Source organism: Pseudonaja textilis, chromosome 2 (genome assembly GCF_049901715.1).
Source record: "Pseudonaja textilis isolate UNSWEBS1 chromosome 2, rPseTex1.2, whole genome shotgun sequence".
Classification (NCBI taxonomy): Eukaryota; Metazoa; Chordata; class Lepidosauria; order Squamata; family Elapidae; genus Pseudonaja; species Pseudonaja textilis.
The window spans coordinates 96784785-96808385 of NC_141991.1; the positions used below are offsets into that span (position 1 = coordinate 96784785).

General features: G+C 35.9%; 1 protein-coding gene across 1 annotated transcript in view; it reads right to left on the reverse strand.

Annotated features, from left to right (window-relative positions):
* CACNA1A (calcium voltage-gated channel subunit alpha1 A) overlaps nt 1-23601 on the reverse strand; it is a 345788-nt gene that overhangs the window by 153847 nt on the left and 168340 nt on the right. The window contains exons 6-8 of the mRNA XM_087924614.1: nt 11410-11501; nt 10093-10245; nt 8065-8252 (exon numbers count right to left, since the gene is read on the reverse strand). Coding sequence (XP_087780740.1) covers nt 8065-8252; nt 10093-10245; nt 11410-11501 — 433 coding nt within the window. The remainder of the gene's footprint in view (nt 1-8064; nt 8253-10092; nt 10246-11409; nt 11502-23601) is intronic.

Sequence of the window (23601 nt, forward strand, 5' to 3'; positions counted from 1 at the left end):
AATTGGTCTTGGTCTTGTCCAAGCCTCTCCGCCAAGCTCTCACGGTAGTGATAGTGGAGGAAATAGCTAGGCTGCAGACTCCTCTGAGGCAAGCCTTGCCTCAACTGCTGTGTTAATTGTGCAATGGCATTGTCCAGGTTTGTTATTTGTATATCCACTTTCTGCTGATGTCATAACAATGTTTGAGCAAGTTGTTCTATGGCCAGGCTGTCAAACTCCTGGCCCGTGGGCCAGATGAGTCACGTGCTGGCCATGCCCATGCCCGGTTTAGCAAAGGGGAAAATGGTGCTGATACATCACGGGTTGCTGCTGTGATGATGTGAGTTTGACACCCCTGTTCTATGGCAATGAGGTAGCCTACAGATCTGAGGACATCTCCATGATCAAAGGGAAGATTCAAAGCATCTCTGATTAAACAACAGTGAATCTTTCAAGATTGGTGTTGGGGCTTCAAGGTAGGCTAAGTCAGGAAACAAATTCTACAACAGTGCTATAGTTGCAGGATGTAATAGCAGAATATTGATAGCTTGACATATATTCTATTCCCCACCTCTTGTACAAATAAAATAAAGGTAGGATACTCCCTTTCAGAGCCAATTGATGTTTATAGCTGTTGAATAACTTCAAGGCCATCTCCAGTCTCCTTTACAACAATGAACAAATAATGATGCAGGCATTTTTAAATTACATTTCCTATTGTCAAGCTTCTACAAGTCTCATGTTCCCACAAAGAACAGAAAAAAGTTCACAAACAATATTGCTGTCAGCTTTGAAATTCAGCTGCCACATAAGGGAAGAGGGGTGGAGGACTTGAAAAGTTCAAGGTTATTCTGTATGTCGTACTAAGAAATTCCAGTTGCAGTTAATTGATTCTCGTGATTTATGAAGTGTAGAAGTAGGAGGAGAGAAGGTGGATTCTGTGTAACCCACGAAAATACTTTCACTTTGGGAAATTGCCTTAGACATACCAGATCTGTTCCTAAATAAATCAATTGGAGAGAATATGTCTTGGAGTGATTGATACCATGGATACTTTCTGGATGCCTTACAATTGCAATATTTTCCCTGGGTTTCACAAATATTTGGAAATGCCTTCTAAACTCATTGTCTTCTAGGATAATCAGGATGCATTGTAGGAAGCTAGATTATACCAGATGTTTTGACATTGTAAAGATACAGTGAAGGGGGTGGGGGGAGGAAATGTCCAGACAGTGAAAAGGATAAAAGAAAATTAGAATAGTTAATGGAATCCAGAAAAAAGCTTGTATGGTCAAGATTGTAATTTAGAAATTGGTTAGCTTTCTTTTTCCATTTTAGTTTTATTTAGAATTTGCATTTGGGTAATTTGTGATCTGTTCCACCATCAGCTCCTGGCCATATCTTTGATGCTATAATTGAGCTCATCCAGTTTCTTTTAGAAATTATACAGTCAATTTGATATTTAATGATATTCCTCTATACAAGCATTGTTTTGTTTATTTGAAGACTGTGTTAGCTATGAAAAAAATCATTGGAGTGGCTGAAATTGATTAACTGAACTCTTACTTTGTTTTGTCCTCCTAAGCCTAATTTCATGTTTTAACTTTGGCATTCTGTTTTCCAATCACAAGTTGCAAATGTTGCTTGCATGTTCTGTCAATTTCAATTTGATCATGAAACTCATCAACCGCCTTTTCTTTTGCATCACTGGTTGGAGCATAAACTTGAATGATGATCATATCTTTAATAGATATGTCCGTGAAGTCTAATCAATATTATCTGGTCACTGATTGCATTGTAGCCAAGTACTTTTCTTGCTATATCCTTCCTAACTATAAAAGCAACATTGTTTCTTTTTTAGTAATAAATGGTGTGATCTTCTAACTGAAAATGTTCAATCCAATCCATCACAATTCACTGATGCCTAAAATGTCAATTTGTTGTCATTTCATTTTATTTTTCACTGTGCTGAGCTTTTCTGTAATTATGCTTCTTGTGTTTCCTGTTTCTACTGCAATTCTATCTTTTGCAGCTTTGGATTTTCTTTTCCTGTATAGCAACATCAGCAACTAGACGTCCTGAAGGCTTTAATCTAGCTATGTCATAAACATTAACCATGGAAACCAGTGATATATTTATTATATTTGTGCCTGTATACAACTTAATAAGCAATAAAAATTAATAGGCACTGGACCAAAAACAACAGTAGCATATCTCCTGCTGATAGGCTTGCTTTCATATATACTCTCTTACATAAAGACCTAGAAAAAAAATCCACTTTTCCTACAATCCACTTTGTAGGAAAGCATCAACTGAAGAGTTGAAAACAGATTTCTGTTTTCTTACTTAACAATTATTAATATCAAGAATGGGTACATAAATGCCAGCCTAACTCGCCAACAGCTATGGTCATCCATATGCTCCTTCCCAATCAAATATATATACCATATAGTGGGGAAAAAAAGAATCTAAGAAAAAACAAACAAAGAAAGAAAAATAATCCTGCAAATATTTCAGAATCAGAAATAGGAACAACCTAGCCATTTTCTTCTCACATCTCAGCATCTAATGGAATGATATTTGACACATCACTTTATTTTATTTATATTCTTATCTTTACTTCTAACAGGATGTAAAGGTACTATTGAACTATGAGCAATAACTCAGTGCTGTTAATCGGTGTACTAAGTAAACTCAGTTCTTTTATTTGATTCTTTAGCTGCTATTAAATTTACAGATGAGATTCAGAATGATCTGAAATTTAGCTAGGGGAGATTTTGCAGGACACAATTTTAAAACATGAGGCAGTTCCAATAAATTGAGATCATGGCAAATGTGCCAAATGTCACATATTTTTTTACCTAGTCACTTTAATAAGAAAAAGAAAATTTCCATGGAGCAAACAGTTCTTCCAAACAATCCTCCAATACAGCCAATTGGAATGACTAAGAGCTGTTAAGAGACAGGAAGAACTGAGGGCAGTGTGCACCAACAATCTAATATTGTAGACCTTGATATTTCAACTTTTACCCTAATGAAAACATGTATACTGCATATAATTTCCACTATCTATGGAGCAAAGGACTATACTTTTTCTGAATTTATTCTTCCAGATGGAAATAATCATAGATCTTTAAAATGTAATATTTCCAATTTATGACCAAAAGACAAAGGAGTGTATAGAGTTTAAACACACACACGTCAGTTATTATAAAAATAAAATCACAGTTCTGAGGGCAGGTGAAGGGGATGATTCATAAATTTTGAAGTTAGAATAAGCAACCGTATAAGTGCTAAATATAAGTCAGTAAGAACATCTTCTTTAAAGTATAAGAATCTCTTGAAGAGAAATATATAGACATGCTTTTATCTAATGCTGGTAAGTTCAGATGTGCAAAATGTTCTATGTACAAACTGTTCTGTTCATGGAGCAACTGGTTTAGGATGGCGTTTTCTTGAATTAAACGTGCATTTGGCATAATTTGGTCTGCATGTGACAAATAACTGGGATTTTGTTTCAGATATGAAATATCTGAAGGTGAAATATCATTATTTCAGGCAGAAGGGATTCAGGTGGTTAGGGACAGAAAAGAACCAACGTACAAGAATTTCTTAATGATGACACATCTGGACATAATTATCAATGTTTCATGGGAAGAAGGAAAGGAGGGAAAGAAGGGAAAATGAAGGGAAGTTTGAAAGGTGAGTGGATTAGCTATTCTAGGAAAAATGTGTTATGACCCAGGTGGTCAGGGCAAGACAGGACCCTAAAGAGTTCTTTATTTCTCTTAATAAATGTTTCAGCCAAAGGCCCTCCAACAACTGGTTACATGATCTCTACACTACTTAGACTCCCAAACTCAGTCACAGTAGTACAAAGAAAGTCCACAGAACAGAAGCATGCTCACAGGGCAAAGTCCAGGTTTCTAAGTCCCATCCACCAAGCAGAGTCCAAGCACAATACAAAGGCAGTCCTCAGGATAAGAAACAATTCACAGAACAGAAGCAGTTCCAAGGCCCTAGTGAAGTAGAGACCAAACACAAGCCACAAGAGAAGGGCTAGGTCCGAACCAAAATCCAAAGAGCAATCTTCCAAGCAAGGCAAGGCAAGGGGCAAATAGGCACGAGTCAAAGGCAGGGGAGTGTAGGCCAAAGCAAACAATTGTTCCTGGAAAAGACTAACTCCCCCTAAGCTTCTCTTTAAGTTACTCCCTTCCAGGTGTTCCTTATGAGGAGTGGTTAGGCGACTCCCAAGTAGCCTTGCAGCCCTTCTCTGGGCTTGCCTATGTTCCACTCTCCTAGCCATTGGATCAGTGGAGTAGACAGCTGTTTCTCATTAGAGGAGATTGGCTGCCTATCAGCACCACAGCCAGTCAGCAGCTGATCCTCTCCTGTGTCTATGTAGGCAAGCAGCTCTATGTCTGGTCGACCACCTCCCCCAATGCCTGAGGGTCCTGGGAAAAATTGTCCTCAGCCCTTGGCATGCCTCCCCTGACAATCCCAGTTCCAACTCCTCCTCCTCCTCCAAACTGAGCTCTGAGGGGGCCATGACGCAATATTCCTTACTGCTAAGACCAACATGGTAAGGAACAAGGTCTTTGTAAGTGAAGTTCTTCCATAGGAGCAGTGAAAATGGCCAGCCCTCAGATTCCAATTCCCAATTTTGCCTTATTTGCTCTGCCCATGAAACTACTCCTATAGAATTACCCCAGACTCAGATACTAGCTACCCTAACTGGCAGCAGGAGTTCTGTTCTCCATTTTCCTTCTCAGTCACCAACTTGCTCAACCCAAGTGTTGTTCCTTTTAAATTACTCAGAGAAAGCATCCTGAGAGAACCGGCAAATTAACAACTACATCCTGCTAATGATCTCCCCATCTTCTTTTAAAACACAGCTGTTAGGCCCCAAAACATTTTCTTGGATTCCTGTCTAGATCTTGAAGAGGCATGGATGTTGGGGAAATTCTCAATCCCCCAAGTATTTTTCTCTGCTAGCTCCTGCACAACCTAGCCTCAAAGGTGGCAAACCCAAAGAGTGGGTGGGCTTGGTATTTTTATGGTTTCCAACTTAAGTAATCAAAATGTAGAACAATCACCTTTGTTTGAGAATGTATATTAGCTTTGTTAGTCTTTGACAAATTTTTCTTATTGTGTTGTAATTTATACCTTCCTACTCAACAGCTCTCTTTACAGATAATCCAAACCCAAACCAAGTTGATACCTTCCTTAATCTTAGCCTGAATGATGTTGGTGTCCTACTGCATATATTCTTATAGGTGGTATTTCAATTCAAGAGCAGGTTGTAATGATGAAACCCTCTATGGGCAGGCTTCAATGCCTGTCCTCCTGAAGAAGTAATTGAGTTACCATTTATGTCTAGATCCTTCAAAGATACAAAACATAACCTAACTGGCTTTTCGCTGCTACATCTCAAATATGGGCTTAACCTACAAACGTTAAATGGGCCTGTCAAAAATAGGTTACCTGGGTAATATACATTTTGTTCATTCACAAGTCATCCAACAAAGTTTATTTAATAATTTCTAGAAATCTGCTTCCTTGCCTTAATCATTTTGGTGCAGTCCTCAGAATTGAAAATGACTATTTCTCCTTAACTTCCCTTTGCAAATAAGGCAAGATCTAATTAGGAACCCACATAAGATCCATTTAAAATGTCTGGCCAGAGTTGGCTCTTATAGATGGAATGGCACCCTTGAAGATAGGATAGCTCATTAGTTTTACTCAGAGGAAGGAACAGCAGACTTTTCAACCCTCTATAACTTTAGGGGCATACTCAGACCTAACCATCCCACAAAAATAGCAGAATTCTGATCTCATAGTTAAGCTACAGCCTTTTGTAACAAAGGTAGAAACCAATCTGATCAGGAGGGAATGGAACTCAAAGAATTGGTTTGATAAATCTGGCATCGCTGCCAAAGCAGCAGTAGTGGAATCTTATGCTACTTTACCCAAGGCCAACTTATTAGATTGCTCCCAAATTTTAAAAGAGCAGAAAAGACAACATAAGACCCTACTCAGAAAAATACTTAAGAAAAGAATGGTCATAGCTAATCGAAGCCACCAAGTTCAAAAATCCCTTCCTATTTTGGCATACTATAACAAACTGTTCACTTAACCACATAAAAAAATTCCATTGCAGTTTCCCCTCAAGTGTCTGGGTATACCACTTCTAAGTACTTTATTGTGATCTGCATGCTAACACCTATGTGAGATTATTCTCACTAGTGCTGTAGCCCTCAGTCATATGCAACTCCTTAGTCAACAGTCTCATTAACCAGTTGGTAACCAAGTATGGTAAAGTCCCCAGGAGTGACTGCACCCCCTTGAGGTAATTAAATCCAATTCAAATTGGTATGCGCCTGTATTGGCCTCTTAATTTTCATATATTAACCACACAACTAATATTTCAAAGCACTGGGGCAGGGGCAGTGATTACTGTCCCCTTATACAAAAAGTCTGATAAGAATGATTTGGCTAATTATAGGCCAATTAATCTATTGAACATAATTAGCAAATCATGTGCCAGATAGTTACTTATTAAACTCTAAACCTGGGTAATAGAGGATGGAATAACTGACCCAGGGCAAGCAGGTTTTCAACTGGGACTATAGACCATTGTCTAGCACTTCAAAATTTAGGAGACAAATGCACAAACCACTCTGACTTTAATCTATATGTACCCTTTATAAATTTCATAGCAGTTTATGATGATTATCTCAAGGATAAGACTTTGGAACATTCTGAGCAGATCCTCTACAGACAGAAAACTCTCCTAATCTATAAAAATATGATAAAATTGGCCTTAGAGTAGGATGTAATCAGAGAGGTGACCTTTCCAACTTCATGTCAAGAGAATGAAACAAGGATGTATTCCAACACCATTGTTTTTTAACATACATATCAACTCTCTGATTAAAACCCTTCAGAGAGTTGATTTCCATGGACCTAAACTAGCCGATAGACACATCCCAATTTTACTCTTTGATGAAAATACAGCTCTTTTCTCCTTGACTTCTGTAAGCATAAACAGGCACTAAGAACCCTGGCATCCTACTATAATGAGGAACAATTAATAATCACTAATAAAGTTTTAGGTTTTTTTCTATCAAAAGACAAAACCACAATTAGACCATTCATTCCCATGATTACAACTAATTGGAACCACACTAATGAAATGTATGTTTATTGCTTTTTAAGGGATGCTAACCCCACGCACATATATACAGTATATTTGCCCTAAAATGGGTTTATTCAATGGGGTAATTCAGACTCCATCCAGCTTTAGTTAGCCTTCCCTTGTCCTCATTCCCTGATTCTTAAAACATCTATAAAATATTGATTAGCCTGTTTTGCTGTGCTCTAAAAGAATTTCTCCATTAATGCCAGATCTCTCAGACAATTCAAATCATTTAGACTTTAAGCTTTATTTGGAATTGGTTGTTATTAGATATAGGTGCTTGTTTCTATTATATAACAAAATGTACTTGTGACTTATAGAAGTTACCAGTTCCCTATGTTCTGCAGCCTATGCTTTGCAGTAGAAAAGATTTTATGTTCAGAATGCAAGTAATTTCATTTTCTAATAACAACCCCATCTTATCAACTACACTGATGTTCATATATTCTTACAACTTTGCTCGTATGCATGTATGTTTATGTTATCTAAAAGATCCAGATAGTGTGTTATAAGGAAAGCCTGTTTGGAATAAGAGCAAGTAATGCTACAGTTTGGAGTGCTTCAATTCAGCTAGTAAGGAACTTGAGGAAAAGAGATAGCTGTATATCACTTTACTATGAAGTTCACAGATGAAGAATGGGATTCAAAGGTCTAAACTTTTATCATGACTTGCAAGATATTAATAACGCCTTCTTTCTAGATCAAAACATATTGCTCCATCATCTTAAGTCGATGTATCCATTATTTTCTCCAGAACTTCTTACTTTCTGAAGTACAGCTATTTATAGCAACATTGTGCAGTTTCTTTTACTAACCCTTAATGCAGAGTATAACTTTCCAGTTCATGGCAAAAAAACTTCTCAGATAAAGCATAGTGCTAAACTCACATCATAGAGGAGGTTAGTCCACCCTTCCATGGTGATACACTGGAAGACAGTCAGCACAGCGAAGAGGATGTTATCAAACTGTGTTATCCCATAGTTGGGTCCTTGCCAGTATTCTTTACACACGGTCCCATTAGGGCAGAGGCGTGACGTTGCTTCTTTCCCACATGGAGCTTCTTGCATGATTTCATCTGGGGAGGGAAGAAAAAGAGGCCCTCTAGTAGACTAGGGCAAGCAGATAAGCAACTGCAGGAGGCATAAAAAATGGTGGTATCACTTGCCTTGTAACAGCACCGGCTGTTCTTCAAGAAGTCCCTTCCTCCAAAATTATGGCTCAGGGTACTCATACAGACATATTTTTCCCTCCATGCAGTGCTTTTTCAGATGCTGTACAGCCATATAGAAAAGCAGAAACCAGCATGGTTTGGGTTTTAATTATTTGCTCCTCCAAGGAAAGTACAGGGACTGCCCAGATGTGTTTTTCAAATGATACAGGCTATTTGCCTCCACAACTTAACACTGCTTCCCCCCTCAAGCCCAATGCTTCCTGACTTATGATGGGCTACCCACCTTTATTTTGCAGGCTGATGTAGTTAAGAAGCTTACTTGACTTGAAAAAAAATATCCTCTGTGTTTCGGTAGTAGAGAGAAAGCAAGAGTGTTTTGTGAAATTTGCCTATTGGTGATCTGCAAATCTATTCTGCTTAACACCCTGGTAGTTAAATACATGCCTTATATCAAACTCCGTACTATCTATTCTGATGGGCAGCAATTCTACAGATCAGGAAAAAAATGTGTAACAAGCTCCTTCCTGAGTATTTAATTTTGCTTTTTTAAAAGCACTTCCTAAACAAAGTGGTATAAAAAAGTTACAACATACACTTGTACATATATCCTCAATTACAACATAGTTGTTAATGTACATCAGTTTATATTTTCAGTCCACAGTATATTCAAAGTTCATTAGGATTGTACAACACAGACTTTGGGATTTGATTCAAAAAATTTACTTGAGAATCTACCGAGGTGCAGATGAAGAACTGAAAGGATTTGTTGTGACACTATGTAGCTCTAAGGTTCATTACTGTTACTAACTCAAATTGATTAAATATATCCAAATTTAACGAGGAATAACATAGAAATTGTGAAGAAATACTTAGTCCCAAAGGTGCTTTTTCAAAAGGCAACTGGACTTGGTTGAGAATAAGCAAAGTCCAGTTGTTGTTTTTTGAAAAAAGGACCTTTGGAACAACCATGATCAGGATGAGTGAAAATCTCCATAGACAAGAGATACTTAGATTCAATTTATAAAAGAAAGTATAGATTTATAGATTTGTATTGTATACGGGGAGGAGCTTCCCTCTTTATTTGTTGCTGTGGCAACACATAGATTAGCATGCTTCTCCATAATATGGAGTGAATCATGTACCAAGTGTAAATAGACTATGGAAGCAAAGTTCAAGTTTCTTTTAGTTGCTCTTTCCAGAAAAACAATAGAAGCCATCAGTCTTTCTTAAAATGAGTTCATATAAAGAAAGTTTGAGATGCCCTATTGTGATACTATGTTTCATTCATAATGCATTTTTCCCCCTCTTAGCATGTTTTATAAATCCATCAGTATTCTGGGATTGGTTTCTGCAGAAACAGACCTATGTTTTTCTAAATCTAACTCTTTGGGGAATGTTGTGTATAAGTGTAAAAAGATATTAACCATCCGGCCTGTCTTTTGACTTACATTCCTCTTACCTAGCTTATATTTCAAAGTAAATATAACTGATAATTCAACAAATATATTATGTTTTAACCATGATATGTTAAATAATCCATCATGGCCTAGTTCATACATTCATAAATCATGGCTTACAATTGGCATCATAAATTGCACTAAGGCAAAACAAAAAACAATTTGCTTACTTCCATTTTAACAGAGACAATATTTGTCAAGTTACCTTTTTCCATTTAAAACAAATCAGCTCTATTAATTTTTTAAAATTGGGTAGCTGGTAGGAGAATGGAATGCTTTTTACATACCTGTATGAATATCCTTGCAGGCGGTGTGAAATTTCCCCAAATAAAATTCTAACCCTATGATTGCAAAAATAAGGATTGCAAAAAATAGGAGGAGGCCAATTTGTAGCAGAGGTATCATGGCCTTCATTATGGACTTAAGGACAACTTGTAAACCTGCAACAAAAGAGAGAGCAGCAAACCTTATTGGAGTTTTAACAGGAGAGAGATAGAATTACACATTGCTCTTTACTTGGTTTATATTCTTCATCCTTCTTAACATGGCATGTGAGACCTATAGGCCTTAAAGCAGGAGAAAAAGGAAAGCTGTTCCATGTAATACATGGAGTTATTGTGCCAATTCTTTTATTAATGAATGGCCAAGACCAATAATTTAAGATTTTTAACAAAAGACCCTAACAAGTAAATAACAGTCAGAAGTGTCAAAGCTTCTTATAAAACTTCTACATTTATTAGGACCTATTAAAATTCATTTTGATTATTATATTGTACTGGGATAATTTACATCCATGCAAAAACTTAGTTCCATTATTTGTAAAAGGTCACATTTGACCAATTTTGTCAGGGTTCCAAAGGATAAGTAAAGTCAAGTATAGTTAATATTTGGACAGGAGTCCCCCAGAAAATTCCAGGGCTGTTGGCTAAACTATGAAGTTAAAAAAAAAGAATAGAAAACATTCTGGAAGAAGGGACTATCTATATTGTTGCCAAGTAAAACTCAAAACAAAGGTTATCAAGAAAATAGATTGGAGAATCAATACATTTTAGAAACCGCTCTAACTATATATAAATATATATGTCTTAATGGCTTAAAAAGAAATGGAGATGAGTACTGCCCTTAAAGTTGGTTACTATTAACAGAATAAAACTGCATGGACTTCTTTATCTTTTTTATCTTTATAATTATATATGAATATATATAAACTTTGGAAATATATACTTATATATACATAATAAATGCACTTTCGTGTGATATCTTTTTTTCATATGGAGGAAAATGAGTACAATATAGTGACAGTACACTATTTTGTGCCTTTTAAATCCTACTGCATTTAATGGAGCTTGATTTTAAAAAAAGAGGATTATCGCCTGAGACTCATAAAGAGAGGACAGATACTGTGATTAGATAATGGATTTCATGCATAGGCTTAAAGTAAAAATGGGCTTTCCAGTGGATGGTGACAGAAGTAATCAAATCATTAAAGGACAGAATATAAGCTGTCTAAGTACTAATCTATATGAAAATGGTAAACTGTGTCAGAGCATGGTAATCTAAATAGTTGCTGTCTAGTTGAAAGATTTTAATTAAAAGCTACTTACTTGGAATTCCCGACACTAACTTTAGTGGCCGGAGTACACGAACTGCCCGCAAAGTTCGTAAGTCAAATTCAGTACCAACTGTTGACAAAATGCTGGAACATTAAAAAAAAGAGAGAAAAAATGTTGATGCTAGAAATGTGAACTATTTCCACAACCAGGAAGAAATGTGGATTTTCCTTTGATGATATCCATTATTTGCTTAGAAAGGATCCATGACTATCCAAAGTATGTTGAGATTTTCACATTCCCCATCCTTCTGAAAATTACTAACTTTGCTGTGGAAATCATTAATTTGTTAAGACTACTGTTCTTTAATTCTGTACTCTTAGTAAAAAAACAATATTGACCTCTTTACCCCAGGGCTATATAAATTTTCAAAATTTCACTTCCAATAAGACAGAATGTCTTATTCCAAATTTGTACGGGCATTGTTTCTCAAAACTAGGGGGGCTACCGAAATGCTTGCCTTAATTGCTTCCAGGTGGACTTTTTCTAGGATGGCATTTACAATAAACCCTTAGTGGATCATCAAAGCTTTTGGTTCACAATATATATGAAAAAGTAATTCCTTCTGGTAAGCAAGATACAAATCATAGTGGAATTTATATTCTAACCTTCATATCCTGAATTTGTAAACTCAGTGCTGCTTTACCAGAGAAAATATAAGGCAGAAGCAGGTCACCATGTTCTGTACCCCTGCAATTTCTGATTTTTCTTCAGAGGTGGCTCTAGATAAGAGTGTATTACCATGATCTACTTGGAAAGTTAACAACAAATGGATAATGGTGGCCAGGTCAAATCTCTGGGTACAGCTTCCTGCAATAACACCAATGGAACTGCAAAACACTGCAGTACTTGGAACATCATACATTTTAAGAAGATACTTGGTTGACACATAGGATGCTGGCAGCAACCCATATCAACCATCAATGTCAGTCAATAATATTTGTGATAAATTTTTAAATGTTCAGTTGACTGAGTTTCATTTTAATGAATAAAATGATGATGATGATGATGATGATGATGATGATGTCAATGATATTTGTGATATTTGTAATTCCCCATTAGGAGAATGAGTGCACACAGGGAGACGTAGTGAGAGTCATGTTGAATAACACACAACCAGCACACAGATACACTGTATAGTAAAATGTAGGTTTTTTTACTTCCAGTAAACAGTTAAGCAAAGTCCAACAAGCAGTCCAAGTCATACATGGTTATAGCAGTCAATTTTCAGTCCAGGGATAATCCAATAACAAAGTCCAGTATCAAAAACAGTTCAGTAACAGACTTACAGTAATCCAAGAAGAACGATGATCAGCAACAGTCAATAGGGAAATATTTAGGAAACAGCGAACATCAGAACATCGACCAACTAGCAACTATCAACAACAGGACTAAACAACCCAGGTTTCTGGCTCCATCTTATGGCCATTTGATGAACCACACCCAATTACAATTTTAGCATTCCCTTAAAGAGACAGCATTAAATGTCTATCCTGGTTTATATATTTCCAACCCAACTGTTAGGTGACTTACATTTCTAACAATACATTTTTAAATGTTCAATTGATTGAGTTTCATGTTTAATGAATAAAAGAGATAATAATAAACAATTGAATAAACAATTTTAATATCAATAATTGTTTCAGTATGGAGCTTTTCAGCATAATGGCATTTACTACATTTAGTAAAACATAGGTTCACTGGGCCAATAAAAAAGAATTTAGTGACCTAAACTCAATTATATTATACTAGACCAAACAAAGATAGTTTAATATTAGGTTCCCTCCCGACCTAGGAAAATACTCTTTTGTAAAAAGCAAATGCCTATTCAAATATTGAACATATTGAAAAGAATGCAGCACTATTGTTGGTAGTCCTAAGCATGCTTGGGGGATGGGAACTGCAAGTTTGGTAGGCATACAACCAGTGTATTCCCATTATGTACCTGCTAACTCTCTTGTAATCCTTTCCTCTCCAATATTTATAATGCAAATATTAATTATTTTCTTGCTAATTATCCCAGAACCAGGGTGAACATTTCACATCATAAACACAGTTGGAGTTCTATGATTTCCCAGTTAGTGACTGAGTTGCTGGTCCCAATTGTGACTGCTAAATGAGGATTATCTGCACATCTGTAGATTGCATTTGTTCACTATCTTTTAAGAGAGCACACTCAAGCCAAGATAAGACACATATCCACATTGTTCTTTATTTAAGCTTTTAACCCATTTGAACATCTGGCTTCTCTTTTTTGATATAGGGCTCTAATCAGTGTTGGATGAACCTAGGCCTTTTTTTTGCTAGCCTATTAATTTATCCTATGAATTTAAGGTTACTGTACAATGGTACAGTACATCCTTGCACATCCAAGAAATAAAAATTAATCTGGGAAATTAAAATATTCTTCTCCGACACCTGAAGCTTTATAAATGAAAGTTGAGGAACAAAAATGTTCCAAATAGTAGCCTCCAAAGACATCAATATTATATCTAACCCACCCACAAATTTTATTTTAGATTCATATTTATTAGTAAATGCTAGCATATAATTTGCTAATATGTCATCTACTTTATACTTTTGTCTATATAGGATCCAAATCTCAGTATTCAGTAATCACTCATGCTAAATACAATAGGAGATAGAAGCTGTGTTTTCCGTGCCTCTTAAATTAAAAGGAATCAGTAATCACACAGTAATCACTTTACTTTTATGGAAGAATAAATTATTTTAATCCATGTTTTTAAATCCTAAAGAACATATTGAAACAATAAAAAGAAATGCTGTATTGCCAGTACATTTTTCAGCTATTTCTCCACAGAAAAACTGAATTCACCTTAACATTTTATACTGATAAGATTTACTAATAATCTCAAATTCTCATATAATACAAATAAATTGCATTTTGCACTTGGTCAGCAACATAATATTTTAACATCTTATTTATTAATGATACAATCAACATAATTGATTCAATAAAAATTGTTTCATGTCAATTGACTTTTCCATTCTTTTAGAAAGAAACTGACAGGCTTACCTAATCACTAGAGATATGGTACTCAAAGTTCAACATTGGTTATATGAAATAGTGAAATGTTACGCTGGCTCTTTTTGATAGAAGCTATTTCATGTAATTATTATATTCTAGAAAACATAGTTTTTTCTAGAAGCTCCTTTTTTAAAAATTATATACCATCTATTTGGAAAATAATAGGAGGATTTCAGAAATGGGTATTTGTAAAAAGACCCCCATAACCCCCGTATTACATGAGACATTTGCCATCCATTTATTTATTTTTAATTACATGAGGCATTTACCATCCATTTATTTATTTTTAAATAAATTTTTAAATAAATATTTTTAAATAAATAATTTTTGTCAAAATCTTACAGTACAATAGAAATAAGAATAAACATAAGTTTAAATATAAGAAATAGGAACTAATAATTGGGGACAATAGGACAGGGATGGTTGGCACGATAGTGCGCTTATGCATGCCCCTTTATTTAAAAAACATACTTTTCTTTATTTAAACAATTTTATCATGAGACATCTCAATTGAAAGGTAATTAGAAATGTATCCTTTCATTTATTAATTTATATGTTAAATTTCTCAAATTTTAATTAAGTGTATTTAAAATTAAATGACTATATAATATGACATTTAAGTCTAGTCTTTTATTAAAAGAAAAGAAAATTTGTTTTGTGATGTCTTTCCTCTTGCAGCCTCTTCTCTGTTTTTCAAACCTCAAAATGTCTTAGAGTAGGATGCCCTCTCACATTAACAAAATATTCCTTTATTGGTTATTTTGCTCCACCCATGGCCTACATTATTTAATGTTTTTGTAAAATTTCATTTCTCTGAACCCATGACATATTCTGTTTTTCAAACCATGCAGATTTTTCTTTTACTAAACTTATTAGCGTAAACTGCTCAATCTATTTTACTTATACCAGCCAACTTTACTCGAGATAAAAGTAATAGTTTAACAATCCATCTTTGGAACTATTGGAGTTCTCTAACTCAGTGGTCGCCAACTGGTAGGCTGTGGCCCACTGGTGGTCCACGAGAAAATTTTGGTGGGCTGCAGAGAAATGTCACCTCAGAGCAACCCCCAAAGCAATTAATCCAAGCTGCACCACCCACATGGCCCGTGGGAACCCTCCCTGCTAAGGGAGATATTTTTCCTTTTTTTCCCCTGACCATCAGCTGTTCTGCTGTGCTGGGAGATTTAGATTAGCTAGAAAGCAGGAAACCATTGGATTTCTTGCTTTCTAGATAATCTTTAGATCTGCTTTTAAGCAGAGCCAAACCTTCCTTAGGACTGAAGCTTCTATTATTCAGTACAGACTCAGGTAGCCGATGGCAGAAAGATAGATCTCTGAGTGAATCTGTGATTCTGTGAGCAACTCAATCTGCCTGCCTGCTTTGCCTGATTTTGGGTAAAAGTTGCTTTTTTAATAAAAAAAATCAATATTTACATAAATATTTATAATATTTACATACAAGCCATGCCCAGCCAGTCACATGACCACCAAGCCACACCCACAAATTAGGCCATGCCCACAGAACCGGTTTTTAAGAAATTTGAACCCCACCTCTGTCTCTGTGTGTTTGGGTGGGGGAGAGAGAGGGAAAAAGAGAGGTTAGATCTCTCTCTCCCACCAACATCAGCAAGCCACCATCGGTCAAAATTTATATTACTGGTTCACGGGATTTAAAATTATGAGTTTGGTGGACCTTGAGGTCCAAAAGGTTGGAAACCCCTGCTCTAACTCATAAAACTATTACTGTAGAACATCTTTAGCTATACACAACTTGTTCTCTTCAGAACCTTCTCTGATGCTGTGTTACTCCATCTCTAATGTCAGCATAACATACAATCTGAATACCAACCTACTTGCTGCCCTTCCTCCTCCTATGACAGCTTTTCTGAGAATCTAAACTAATCTCTACTTTCATTTCTTATTGACAATACAAGTACAAACAGGGTTTTTTTTTTTTGCATCTGCACAGATAAATAGATGAAGGAACAGCAAAATGCTAGGGTAGAGAGCAGTCACATTACAGATAGCAAATATTATAACACTAGAGAGAGGTATACATGTTAGAATAATCACATGCATATTTGCTCATTGTGAAGACATAGCAATCTTTCTAAAACGTAATTTCACTGTTTTATTTTATAATCTCATCTATTTTATCTCCTCCTCTTAAAATGGTTGCATATTAGAGGATAATGTTTAGATTAAAATGACGTGCTTAATTCTGAAAATAGAAAATATTGTTAATTGTTCCTAGGGTAATTAAAAGCTGACTCAGATGGGCTCCATAAACAACTTCAATTAAGGGATATTTATTCACTCTAGTCATGTGAATCAGCAGAACTAAAATCTTCCTCAACAAACAGGAAGTGTGAGAGATAGTGCTTGTGAGGAGGAGCTGGGATGATGGACCAGAGTGAAGAGGCCATTTCCCAGAAAGGGGAAAGCACATTCCAGAAAGGGGAGGGAGACAAGAGGCAGCACAGCCTGGAGCTGGATAGGAGACAGAAGAAGAGGGTGAGGATAACTACTCCCTAACAACTCCTAGGTTATATCCATTGGAAGTAATAAGACTTTAGTCTGGCAAGATTCTGTCTGCTATGTGTAAGCAAATAAAGAACCAAAATTTGGCTGAAGTGTTCCATATCGTTCTTCAATTTAGCCTAATAGGAAGGCAGAACATTCTCTATCTATGAAATAGATAAGTATTTCTATAATAAGATAGCATGCTGATGTATCTATCTATCACGTTGTTTTATCATAAACAGAATGGAATTTGGTGGGAATTAGTTGCTAGTCCTAAACTGGAATTAATTCTTAGATTACACAATTTGGCCTTTCCCAGTCTTCTGCCATAATGGGTAATGTAAAACTTCCAGTCTAATTTATAAGATCCATGATTTACATGGGTCTTTTGGGACTTATAGAGATTTAAAAGCTGTACAATACATCTCATAACTGTTTCAAAGGACACAATACAATTTCTATTTTCCTACGTTTACTAACATATAGAGCAATCTCCATCCCCACAATATGCTGATGATACCCAATTATATGTCTCCATCCTGGATATACTGGGTGATGTGGTGAACATTCTTTTGTGGTGCCTGAGGCTGTGGAGACCTGGATGGGGAACAACAGACTTCAGCTAAATGCTGGTAAGAGGAATGTCTATGAATAGGCAGCCCTCTGCATCTGGGAATTTATCATCGTTGGCCTTGGATGAGGTTGAACTACTCCAGACAGACTGAGTGCATAAGTGGGGGGAGTGCCTCCTGGCCTCTTGTTTCCTCTTCCAAAGGTGGTAGTTGTTGTCTAGGAGGGCCTTTGCTCAACTTTATGTCATGTACCAGTTACAGTCCTTCCTGGATAGGGAGGCCTTTCGCTCAATCACTCATGCTCTGGTCATTTTTTGTTTGGACTATTGTAACACACTCTACACAGGGCTATTCTCAAAAGGTATCTGGAAGCTTCAGCTGGTACAGAATGCAGCTGTGCGAGCAATCTTGGATGTCCCAAGAATGTTATATGTAACACTTCTGTTGTGTGGTACACTTCTGGATACAATCCAAGGTGTTGGTTATGACTTTTAAAATCCTACATGGCATGGTATCAGACTACCTGCAGGGGCATGTTTGCCCTATATTAGTCTGTCCCAACCGATCAGGCAGGGAAGGTAAGTTGCGGACCCTGTCAGTTAAAGAATTTCAAATTGTGGGGCCCAAGAAGAGAACCTTTCCAGCCCTCTGGACATTCTTCCCTCCCCAGAGGTGAGGTGACCCCCTCTCTCCTGGCCTTTTGGAAATGCTTAAAGTACTGGCTCTACTAACTCGCTTGGGGCCCACAGAGATGCATACAGCCACAGAACTGGTTAGCACCCTGAAGGCCCCCCCCCCCATATTTTAAATTCTAAATTTTATTCTTGTTTTTAATATAATATTTATATATAATTTTTATGTTCTATGTTTTTTTGTACACCACTCAGTTGCTCTGTTAAGGAGATGGGCAATAAAATGATAAAGAATGGCAATCTCGACTGCCACCTCAATATTGCACTAATTACTAACATGCTTAACAGTCATGCATGCCTATTTTCATAACCTTTTTTTAACCGTTTCCACATAATTCTATATGCCAGTATCTAAAAACCAGATCAAAGATGTTGTTGATGAAAGAGCTATTATTTACAGTTAGCCAGATTTAAATTATGTAGTTCTCCTAATTATCTGAGGTGATTTCTCCACTAATGACTTACAGAATCTCTCCAGATCATTCAATCATTATGGTATAAAAATAACAATAATAATGATAAACTTTCATAACTGCAGGGAGAACTGGAAGATGTTTTAAACACACTTTAAGTTTCTAGTGATTGAAACAATAACACACATTGTTCTCTCTCTCTCTCCCTGCTTATTCATAAAATTTATCTTTTAACGCAGTATATAAGAACTGTAGAGAATCATTGTCACTGGCTTAGATGATTTTAAATGAATGAGGCAAATTAATAGAGGATATAACTGACAGCGAAGGAAATTTTTGTGTGCCAAACACTTTGCTGAATATTAAGTGAAAAAGAGCCGGAGAAGATTTCTGCCTCAAGCCTATTTGTGGCTTTTTCAAAGATATCTTATTTTTCACTGTAGGAATCAGAGGATTCGATGAACATTGGCCTCTACGTAAAAGAGGTTCCTTAATGTACCCAGGTTATCAACATTTTGGGGATGTATGTTATTTTTGCATTATCGTATATTTCCTTCAATTTCGATGTTTTCTGAACTGCAATTTCCTGTCATTCTGCTTCTCCTTTTTTCTATGGCAACATTTAAAACTTCAGAGTAATAATGCTGCCATCATTCCTCAAAACTTTATATGGATTAAATTGCTAGGTCCTTGCCTATGATTCCAGCATACAAAATGAATACCACAGAATCCTGGAAAAAAATTGACATGTAATAGTCAGCTATTTGGCATGGATCTGGGAAAAAAAGGGGAGAGTGAATTTTGTACTTCAATAGTTTTAGCCCTTTCCAACCAGTGAGAAGCACTTAAGCTTTTTTTAAAAAATAGGGAATAATTATTGCATAAGAGAAAAGAATTGCAATGTAGCACCCAATCAGTAACAGATCAATATATAAGAAAAATGTTTATTGTGTTCCAAGAAAAAGTATTCTTATGAAGAAGTGGGGCAGGATGCAGTCTCTATTGCCACTCTGTCTACATTATTTGTCCACTAGTTTGATTGATTGATTATGTAGCATCAAGTTATTTTTGGCTCCTAACAACTACAAAGCTAGATTTTTCTTCTTGATAATCTGTCCCTAACATGTTTTTTTCCAGATCTTCCAACATTGCCCTTTTGCCAATGTAACAATCTACCTTGCTGCTGGTCATTTTCTTTTCCTCTTTCCTTTCACCTTTCCCTGCATTAGAACCTTTTCCTGAGAGTTAAATATTTGCACAATGTGTCCAAAATAAGATAATTTGAGTCTGGTCATTTGTGCCTCAAATGAGAACTCTGGGTTGATTTGCTCAATGATATATCAAGTTGTTGTCATGAACTGTGGTGGCGCAGTGGTTAGAGTGGAATAATGGACGGAAACTGAACAAGGAGAGATTTAACCTGGAAACAAAGAGAAACTTTCTGACAGTGAGAACGATCAACCAATGGAACAGGAAGTTGTGGGACTACCATCACTTGAGACTTTCAAGAAGAGACTGGACTGCCATTTGTCAGAAATGGTGTAGGGTCTCCTGCTTGGGCAGGGGGTTGGACTAGATGACCTATCAGGTCCCTTCCAACTCTGATTATCTGTTATCTGAGTGCAGTACTGGAGGCTACTTTAGCTGACTGACTGCAATTTGGCAGTTTGAATCCCATCAGGCTCTAGGTTGATTCAGCCTTCCATCCTTCCAAGGTCAGTAAAACGAGGACCCAGATTGTTGGGGGCAATATGTTGACTCTGTAAACTGCTTAGAGAGGGCTATAAAGCACTGTAAAGTGATAAATAAGTCTAAATGCTATTGCTATTCATGCTATTCTCAAGCGTCTTCTCTAACATCAAAGTTCAAACATGTCAATCCTCTTCCTCGCCTGCTTCTTAAGTCCAAATTGTGCTTACATAGAGTGTCACAGATAATACAGTAGTTTGCACCATTCTGATTTTTGTAGGTATAAACACATCATAGTATTTGAATCTTTTCCAAGGACCATAGCTGCTCCACCAAATGCTTGTCTGTAGCATATTTCCTGACTGCATATTGATAGTTGATCTTAAAAGGCAGAAGTTATCCACCAATTTGATATCTTCACTGCTAGTTATTTTACACTGTGTGATTAATTTGGTCTTCCTTATGTTTAATTTTAGTCCTGTTTTTACTTTTCTCCTTAACTTTTATTACTAGAGCTTGCAAATTCTTTGCATTTTCATCTATCAGGGTAATGTTATCAGCATAGAGCAGATTATTTATGTTTTTTCCTTCAATTTTAAAACCACAATAATCCTTTTGCAATCCAGTTTTTCCCAATATATATTCAGCATGTAGGTCAAATAAATAAGGGGAGAATAGACAGCCTTTTCACACTCCTTTGCCAATCTGGAGCCAGCTTGTTTCACCATGTTTTATCTGTTCTATGGCTTTCTAACCTGTATATAAATTTCTTATAAAGAACAATGAGATACTCTGAAATTCTCATTTTTCTGAGCATATTCCATCACTTAATGTGATCAACACAATCAAAGTCCTTTCTATGGTCAATAATGCACACAGTGATTTATTTAGGTAGTCTTCTCAATAATCCAGTGTTTATTGACAATAATTTGTTCCTCAGCCTCCCCTATAGCCAGTTTGAATGTCTGGAATATCATTTTCCACATAGAGCTCTAATCTGCATTGGATGATCAGAAACACTGTTTCATTAGCATATGAAGTTAAAGATATTATACAATAGATTGTATACTTTGTTAAGTCTCCTGGTTTTGGATTTGTAATGTAGACTGACCTTTTCCAATCTGTTGGCCACTGTGCCATTCTCCAGATTTGCTGGCATGGCCTGGTTAGAGCCTTTACTGATTCTTTTTGCTTTCCATGTTTCAGTGGATGTTCTGTCAGTTCCTATAGCTTTCCAGCTTAGTAATAATCGCTGATTGATCTTTTAAGACCAGAGGTGGAATATTTTCTAAGGTACCTTGGATGTTGACCTCTCTACTGCACTGTATTCTCACCCTTTTCTCTCATCTAATAAGGCCAATGAATTTATCCAAGAACAATAGTCCCTAACTTAACAATTCTCCCATATTTTGACTACAAATATTGCAACAGTAATTATAGCATGAAGAAGGCAAGTAGGAACTATTCCTGAGTTAATTAATAAAAGGTCGTATTTATGCAATAATGAATGATCCACCAACCTGGAGATAACTTTCTATTGGAAAATGGGGTTATTACTAACTAAGTTATTCCAAATTGTTGGGAGCTGGATGATATACAAATTATAATAATAATAATAATAATAATAATAATAATAATAATAATAATAATAGTAGTAGTAGTAGTAGTAGTAGTAGTAGTAGTAGTAGTAAATAGATTGTGTGCTCATTTTTGTTGGGAATGTAGTTGTAATTTTGTGAATACAAAATCAGGAAAAATGAATGCTATTATTGTGGATCAGAAAAATGATTCCTGGTAAAAAAGGAATCATGCAAGGATATGCAATATACTTGGAAGCCATTCTGAAACAGATTTTTGTTGATGAGGCTTATCCCTTCCAAATTATAGAACATATGATTACAGTTAGTATATATTGACTGTTCAATCCCTGAAATTTGAGAGATGTCAACGTCATAAGTGACTCTTTTACACTGTGTTTTTATACACAAATAAAATCCTAGCCAGTGTATAAAAATAAAGATCAGACAAGTATACATAATGTCAGCTGTAGGATATTTCTATCAAGAGAGGGAATTATTAAGAATAAATTTAAAGTAATAGATATAAAAGTTATAATAGTAGATATAAAAGAAAAAGCAGATTTGGTGTAGTGGTTAAGGCACCAAGCTAGAAACCAGTAAACTGTAAATTCTACGGTGCTTTTGCCTGAAGCACAAAACCAACTGGGTAACCTTGGGCTAGTCACTCTCTCTCAACCCTAGGAAGCAGGTAATGGTAAACCATTTCTGAAATCTTCTCAAGAAAACTGCTGGGATTAATTCAGGCAGTCATCAGAAAGCAGAGCCAGGAGAAAACACATATACTATACATAGAAAGATATAAAATATTATATAGTAATGCATTTCTGTATTATTCTGCATACAAATTTTGTCCACTGAGAAAAAAAACTTAGGCCAGTAATAGGACATATATATCTGATTTATAAGTCAACGTGTCATTCTCTGCAGTCCTGACTTTTTTTATTTTTAATGACACATTTATCAGCAACATGGAAGCTATAGATACTTTTAAATATTATCATCAAGAGAATATTTATAGTAAGAATGGTGTTAAACAGCCTGGCCTGAAAAATCTTGGGTGAGATAACTGTCACCTTCCCTTTAGCAAGAAGCAAAAAGGTGGTAAGCATAGTTCCTTTAATGGATATCTATAAGCCATTCCAAAGCAGCCCTGGCTTACTGCACCTTGAAGCAGACTAGCAAATAAACATACATACGACATCACATATAGAAATATATACATATACCCATTCTGGGGTGCACTACATGCCAAGCTATTCCTATCTTTCTGGCAAATTGACAGATAATTGAAGCCCTAGTAGTACAAATACAAATTAAACAACAGTTTATTTGCTACTCAAGGCACTTAACTCATTCTAGTTAAAGGTGAGGCTGGTCCTGTTCCCAAGAAATGGTTACATTTTTCAATGGTAATCATACCTTATCATCCCAAAGTGTTTATGCACACACAAAGCAAATCCAAAGTGATGATATATTTAATGTTCTTATACAGTATAATGCAAATATTGTTATTGATAAAACTTCATTGGGCATACATCAATGTCAAAGTAAAATATTCTTAACATAATAAGATAATCAGATCAGAATAACAGCCCTAAATATACATAACAACCATGTCCTAAATATACTTACCTGGAATTAATATATCACTGAAACTAATAGGAACAG